This window comes from Sardina pilchardus, chromosome 17 (genome assembly GCF_963854185.1).
Source record: "Sardina pilchardus chromosome 17, fSarPil1.1, whole genome shotgun sequence".
Classification (NCBI taxonomy): Eukaryota; Metazoa; Chordata; class Actinopteri; order Clupeiformes; family Clupeidae; genus Sardina; species Sardina pilchardus.
In genome coordinates, this window is record NC_085010.1 from 14,792,202 (window position 1) to 14,799,701 (window position 7,500).

General features: G+C 52.6%; 2 protein-coding genes across 2 annotated transcripts in view; one reads left to right on the forward strand and one right to left on the reverse strand.

Annotated features, from left to right (window-relative positions):
- magi2a (membrane associated guanylate kinase, WW and PDZ domain containing 2a) overlaps positions 1-7,500 on the reverse strand; it is a 311,406-nt gene that overhangs the window by 173,192 nt on the left and 130,714 nt on the right. The window lies entirely within an intron of this gene.
- LOC134062676 (uncharacterized) overlaps positions 3,726-7,500 on the forward strand; it is a 4,770-nt gene continuing 995 nt past the window's right edge. Inside the window, exons 1-4 of the mRNA XM_062518778.1 lie at positions 3,726-3,876; positions 3,988-4,607; positions 5,246-6,767; positions 7,455-7,500. The exon at positions 7,455-7,500 is cut by the window's right edge and continues 995 nt beyond it. Coding sequence (XP_062374762.1) covers positions 3,726-3,876; positions 3,988-4,607; positions 5,246-6,767; positions 7,455-7,500 — 2,339 coding nt within the window. The remainder of the gene's footprint in view (positions 3,877-3,987; positions 4,608-5,245; positions 6,768-7,454) is intronic.

A 7,500-nucleotide genomic window follows, 5' to 3' on the forward strand; every position in this document is an offset into this window, starting at 1 on the left:
CCTTCGCAATGCCTACCATTTGGTTCGGATTCGAGAGGGGGATGAGTGGAAGACGGCTTTCAACACTCCAACTGGGCACTACGAGTACTTGGTTATGCCTTTTGGGTTAACCAATGCTCCAGCTGTCTTCCAGGCACTCATCAATGACGTCTTGAGGGATTGGCTGAACAAGTCCGTCTTTGTTTATTTGGACGACATCCTAATTTTTTCTAAGTCCCTCCATGAACACGTACATCAGGTCAGACTCGTTCTTCAGCGGCTTCTTGACAACAACCTTTTTGTGAAGCCGGAGAAATGCGAATTTCATGTGTCCGAGGTATCTTTCCTGGGATTCATCCTGTCCCAGGGGAATCTTTGCATGGACCCCAAGAAGACTCTGGCTGTACGTGACTGGTCTCAACCCACCTCTGTCAAGGAGGTCCAGCGCTTTCTTGGATTCGCTAACTTCTACAGGAAGTTCATTAGAGGATTCAGCTCAGTGGTTGCACCACTGACCAACCTCACCAAGAAGCAACCAGGGCCTTTTGTCTGGTCTCCAGAAGCTGAGCGGGCCTTTCAAACTCTGAAGGTGAGGTTTACTTCAGCCCCAATTCTTACCTTGCCTGACCCTTGTCTTCCTTTTGTTGTTGAAGTAGATGCTTCAGATTTGGCAGTGGGTGCAGTCCTCTCCCAGCGTCTTCCAGATGGTAAGCTCCACCCTTGCGCCTTCCTCTCCTCTCGCCTCTCTCCTGCTGAGAGAAATTATGATGTTGGTGATCGAGAGCTTCTGGCAATCAAGATGGCCTTGGAGGAGTGGCGGCATTGGCTTGAGGGCGCCCAGAACCCTTTCCTGGTGTGGACGGACCACAAAAATTTGGAATACGTGCAGAAGGCCAAGCGTCTCAATCCTCGACAGGCAAGGTGGGCCCTTTTCTTCAATCGCTTTGATTTTGTGCTGTCTTATCGTCCTGGGTCTAAGAATCAGAAGCCAGATGCCTTGTCTAGACTCTTTCAGAACACTGCCCATGAGGGCACGTCAGCGACCATCCTCCCGGAATCCAAGATTGTGGCTCCTGTGCGTTGGGGAATCGAGGCAGTGGTACGGCAAGCCCAGACGAAAGAGCCAGATCCTGGTGACGGCCCTTCAGGACGACTCTTTGTTCCAGCCTCTGTGCGTACACCCGTTCTACAATGGGGACATTCCTCCCAGCTGACTAACCACCCGGGTGCAGGCAGGACATTGGAGTTTTTGAGGAGGCGGTTCTGGTGGCCTCGGATGGGTTTCGACATCAAGTCCTTCGTGGCTGCTTGTCCTGTCTGTGCCCCAAACAAGACCCCCCACACCCGCCCCCATGGCTTGCTTCACCCTCTACCCATACCCAAACGGCCCTGGTCTCACGTCTCCATGGACTTCATTACGGGACTGCCCCCTTCCCGAGGCCACACTGTCATTTTGGTTATTGTGGACCGTTTTTCCAAGGCCTGCCGTTTTATTCCCTTGCCCAAACTCCCCTCCGCCCAAGAGACTGCTGAGCTTATGTGCCAACAGGTGTTCAGAACGTTTGGCCTCCCGTTGGACATAGTCTCTGATCGTGGGCCCCAGTTCACATCTCGCTTCTGGAGGGCTTTTTGTAAACTGATTGGGGCTTCTGTCAGTCTCTCCTCTGGCTTTCATCCTGAGTCTAACGGCCAGACGGAGAGGCTCAACCAAGACCTCGAGACCACCCTCCGATGCCTGGCTTCCACCAACCCTTCCTCCTGGAGCAGGTATGTCCTCTGGGCGGAATACGCTCATAACACCCTGTGTTGCTCTTCTACAGGTCTCTCACCCTTTGAGTGCCAGTTTGGGTTTCAGCCTCCGCTGTTCCCGGACCAGGAGGTGGATGTTGGGGTTCCCTCGGCCCAGAGCTTCGTTCGACGGTGCAAGCGTGTCTGGCGTAAGGTTCGGTTGGCTCTTCAGAGGTCTGCACGACGATACCGGCTTCAGTCCAACCGCCATCGCAGACCTGCTCCACCACTGCGCCCTGGGCAGAGAGTCTGGCTGTCGACACGAGACCTTCCTCTGCGGGTGGAGTCCCGCAAGCTGGCGCCTCGGTTTGTGGGGCCTTTTAAGGTCTTGAGGAGGATTAATCCAGTGTCCTACCGTCTTCAACTTCCCCGGACCATGCGGATTAACCCGACCTTCCACGTCTCCCGTCTTCGCCCTGTTGCCACCAGTCCTCTAGCACCTGCAACGAGACCACCACCGCTCCCTAGACTCGTTGATGGTGAGCCGGTTTACACGATCAACCGGCTCTTGAATTCCCGTCGGGTCCAGCGAGGTATGCAGTATCTGGTGGACTGGGAGGGGTATGGGCCGGAGGAACGATCCTGGGTCCCGGCTAGAGACATTTTGGACCCGGTCCTCATCAGAGACTTTCATCAGAGGCATCCTGATTGTCCCACAAGGAACGTCAGGAGACGTTCTTAGGGGGGGGGGTCCTGTCATGAATTATGTGACTGTTGTTCCTTTTTTGGCCATGTGAGGTCCTCAGTGTTTCTTTTGATGCATGTCATGTGTTCAAGTCACATGTTTTCGTTATTGATTGTTAGTTTCACCTGAGTCTTGTTAAGTTGCCCATTTAAACCCCCTGTCATGTTGAGTTCTTTGCTCAGTCTTGAGTTGACACTCCTGTGTTCTCCTGTGTCCGTGAGTTTTTCCCTGAGAGTATTTTTGTCTCTACGCTATTGCCGGTTACGGCCTGTACCTTTTCTGTTTCTTGGATTAAGAGTTGCCTTCTGATTTTTGGATTATTAGCCTGTTCCGACTGTTTTTTGGACTTAACCTTTTTTCTGGATTTTGAGTTTGCCCTGTCGGATACCCTGCCTGAGTTTTCAAGTAAAGATCCTTGAACTGAAGTTTTGTCTCTGCCTCTGCATCTGAGTCCAACACACCACCCTGTGGCACTGAGGAAGAGTTTCCACCTGCTACGCAGGAGACCCGGGTTCGATCCCCAGTCGAACCTGACAATCTCATATCATATACAGACATACCCAAAGATATCTCATCCCATCAAAACAGCAAAGCTGACTGCATCCACAGAGCACACGTGCATGTGAGCATGTGTCTCTCTCTCAATCTCTCTCTCACTGTGTCTGTGTGTGTGTGTGTGTGTGTGTGTGTGTTTGTCTGTGTGTCTCTGTGTGTGTACATTAGTGTATCAGTGTGTCATGAATTATGTGACTGTTGTTCCTTTTTTGGCCATGTGAGGTCCTCAGTGTTTCTTTTGATGCATGTCATGTGTTCAAGTCACATGTTTTCGTTATTGATTGTTAGTTTCACCTGAGTCTTGTTAAGTTGCCCATTTAAACCCCCTGTCATGTTGAGTTCTTTGCTCAGTCTTGAGTTGACACTCCTGTGTTCTCCTGTGTCCGTGAGTTTTTCCCTGAGAGTATTTTTGTCTCTACGCTATTGCCGGTTACGGCCTGTACCTTTTCTGTTTCTTGGATTAAGAGTTGCCTTCTGATTTTTGGATTATTAGCCTGTTCCGACTGTTTTTTGGACTTAACCTTTTTTCTGGATTTTGAGTTTGCCCTGTCGGATACCCTGCCTGAGTTTTCAAGTAAAGATCCTTGAACTGAAGTTTTGTCTCTGCCTCTGCATCTGAGTCCAACACACCACCCTGTGGCACTGAGGAAGAGTTTCCACCTGCTACGCAGGAGACCCGGGTTCGATCCCCAGTCGAACCTGACAGCAAGACTGAGCCATGGAAGAAGACTCAGCAGAGGCCCAGCAGGCGCAGGCAGCGCAGGCAGCGCAGCAGAAACGTCCTTCAACCATGGAGCAGATGTATGCAGCAGTGGTCAGTCATGACGCTACAGTTCTTCGCCATGAGGAGCGCCTGCGGACCCATGATAGTGCCTATAGCCGTCACGAACAACTTCTCCATGAGATCAACCAGACTCTTAGCACCTTAGTTAATCGTCCTCCAGCTCCAGCTCCAGCTCCAGCCCCAGCTCCCGCTCCAGCTCCAGCCCAGCCTGACCGCGAACCTCGTCTACCGACTCCGGAGAGATTCAGCGGAGACCCTAAAGACTGCAGAGGTTTCTTGACCCAGTGCTCGCTTACCTTCGAGCTCCAGTCCACCACCTTCCTGACTGATCGTGCTAGGATAGCTTACATCATCACCCTCCTGACCGGGAAGGCTCGAGCTTGGGCTACCGCCATTTGGGAGCAGCAAGGTCCTTCCTGTAACAACTACCAGGACTTTACTGCTGAGATGCGGCGAGTGTTCGACCATCCAGTCGGAGGTAGAGAGGCTGCCAACAAGTTGTTCCAGTTGCGTCAGGGAAACTCCAGTGTGGCTGAGTATGCTGTACACTTTCGCACCCTGGCGGCAGAGAGCAAGTGGAATGTGGAGGCGCTTATTGCTGGGTTCCAACACGGTCTGTCTAGTGTCATTAAAGATGAACTGGCGACAAGGGATCCGGCCACAGACCTCGAGTCCCTGATCGACCAGACTATTCGGCTTGACAACCGAATGCGGGAGAGGCGACTTGAGCGACAACCGGAGCTTCAGTCCACGCACGGAGCCAGTGCCCCAGTCCCAAGACCCCCAGCCTCAAGTTCACAGCAGTGGCCACAGGAGGTCCGAAACGTGTCCCCCTGTCCTGAGGAACCAATGCAGCTGGGAGGCACCCGACTTTCTCAAGCCGAACGAACCCGCAGGATGAGGGAGAAGTGTTGTCTCTACTGTGGGAAGCCGGATCACTTTCGCTCATCTTGTCCTGAGCTTTCGGGAAAAGTGCAGCTCCGTCCAGGAGGGGGAGTACTGTGACGGGAGCGACTCTTACTCCCACCACTTCTACCACATGCCTTCAGCTTCCAGTCACGATTTCCTGTGGACCTCATCACTACACCCTGCAGGCTCTGGTTGACTCTGGTGCTGCGGGGAACTTCATGGATTCCTCCCTGGCTAGTGACCTTCATCTTCCTGTGACCAACCTGGACCACCCGCTTACTGTGACCGCCCTTGATGGACGACCCTTGGGAGAAGGTACTGTTGACCATATTACTGCTCCTCTTCTTTTGTCTGTGGGTCAAAAGCATAATGAAAAGATCCAGTTCAACCTCATTCAGTCTCCCGAGTTTCCCATTGTGCTTGGTTTCCCCTGGTTGTCTTACCATAGTCCCCACATCAATTGGTCTTCAGGGACTGTGATTGAGTGGGGCCCTACTTGCCAATCTACCTGCCTTCTCTCTAGAGTCTTATCTCCTGTTCCCAAGTCTCTTAGTCCTCCCGAGCTGTCCCGAGTCCCTTCCGAGTACCATGACCTCAGTGAGGTTTTCAGTAAGGAGAGAGCCACGTCACTGCCACCTCACAGACCCTACGATTGTGCGATTGACCTCCTTCCAGGTGCCTTCCCTCCGCGGGGTAGAATCTTCTCTCTCGCATCCACTGAGACCAAGGCCATGGAGGAGTACATCACAGCCTCCCTAGAAGCTGGAATCATTCGTCCTTCGTCATCTCCTGCCGGAGCTGGATTCTTTTTTGTTGGTAAGAAAGATGGCGGCCTCCGTCCATGCATTGATTACCGTGGGTTGAACAAAGTGACTGTGAGGAATCGTTATCCTTTGCCCTTAATGTCTTCAGCTTTTGAGTTGCTGCAGGGGGCAACGACATTCACCAAGTTGGACCTTCGCAATGCCTACCATTTGGTTCGGATTCGAGAGGGGGATGAGTGGAAGACGGCTTTCAACACTCCAACTGGGCACTACGAGTACTTGGTTATGCCTTTTGGGTTAACCAATGCTCCAGCTGTCTTCCAGGCACTCATCAATGACGTCTTGAGGGATTGGCTGAACAAGTCCGTCTTTGTTTATTTGGACGACATCCTAATTTTTTCTAAGTCCCTCCATGAACACGTACATCAGGTCAGACTCGTTCTTCAGCGGCTTCTTGACAACAACCTTTTTGTGAAGCCGGAGAAATGCGAATTTCATGTGTCCGAGGTATCTTTCCTGGGATTCATCCTGTCCCAGGGGAATCTTTGCATGGACCCCAAGAAGACTCTGGCTGTACGTGACTGGTCTCAACCCACCTCTGTCAAGGAGGTCCAGCGCTTTCTTGGATTCGCTAACTTCTACAGGAAGTTCATTAGAGGATTCAGCTCAGTGGTTGCACCACTGACCAACCTCACCAAGAAGCAACCAGGGCCTTTTGTCTGGTCTCCAGAAGCTGAGCGGGCCTTTCAAACTCTGAAGGTGAGGTTTACTTCAGCCCCAATTCTTACCTTGCCTGACCCTTGTCTTCCTTTTGTTGTTGAAGTAGATGCTTCAGATTTGGCAGTGGGTGCAGTCCTCTCCCAGCGTCTTCCAGATGGTAAGCTCCACCCTTGCGCCTTCCTCTCCTCTCGCCTCTCTCCTGCTGAGAGAAATTATGATGTTGGTGATCGAGAGCTTCTGGCAATCAAGATGGCCTTGGAGGAGTGGCGGCATTGGCTTGAGGGCGCCCAGAACCCTTTCCTGGTGTGGACGGACCACAAAAATTTGGAATACGTGCAGAAGGCCAAGCGTCTCAATCCTCGACAGGCAAGGTGGGCCCTTTTCTTCAATCGCTTTGATTTTGTGCTGTCTTATCGTCCTGGGTCTAAGAATCAGAAGCCAGATGCCTTGTCTAGACTCTTTCAGAACACTGCCCATGAGGGCACGTCAGCGACCATCCTCCCGGAATCCAAGATTGTGGCTCCTGTGCGTTGGGGAATCGAGGCAGTGGTACGGCAAGCCCAGACGAAAGAGCCAGATCCTGGTGACGGCCCTTCAGGACGACTCTTTGTTCCAGCCTCTGTGCGTACACCCGTTCTACAATGGGGACATTCCTCCCAGCTGACTAACCACCCGGGTGCAGGCAGGACATTGGAGTTTTTGAGGAGGCGGTTCTGGTGGCCTCGGATGGGTTTCGACATCAAGTCCTTCGTGGCTGCTTGTCCTGTCTGTGCCCAAAACAAGACCCCCCACACCCGCCCCCATGGCTTGCTTCACCCTCTACCCATACCCAAACGGCCCTGGTCTCACGTCTCCATGGACTTCATTACGGGACTGCCCCCTTCCCGAGGCCACACTGTCATTTTGGTTATTGTGGACCGTTTTTCCAAGGCCTGCCGTTTTATTCCCTTGCCCAAACTCCCCTCCGCCCAAGAGACTGCTGAGCTTATGTGCCAACAGGTGTTCAGAACGTTTGGCCTCCCGTTGGACATAGTCTCTGATCGTGGGCCCCAGTTCACATCTCGCTTCTGGAGGGCTTTTTGTAAACTGATTGGGGCTTCTGTCAGTCTCTCCTCTGGCTTTCATCCTGAGTCTAACGGCCAGACGGAGAGGCTCAACCAAGACCTCGAGACCACCCTCCGATGCCTGGCTTCCACCAACCCTTCCTCCTGGAGCAGGTATGTCCTCTGGGCGGAATACGCTCATAACACCCTGTGTTGCTCTTCTACAGGTCTCTCACCCTTTGAGTGCCAGTTTGGGTTTCAGCCTCCGCTGTT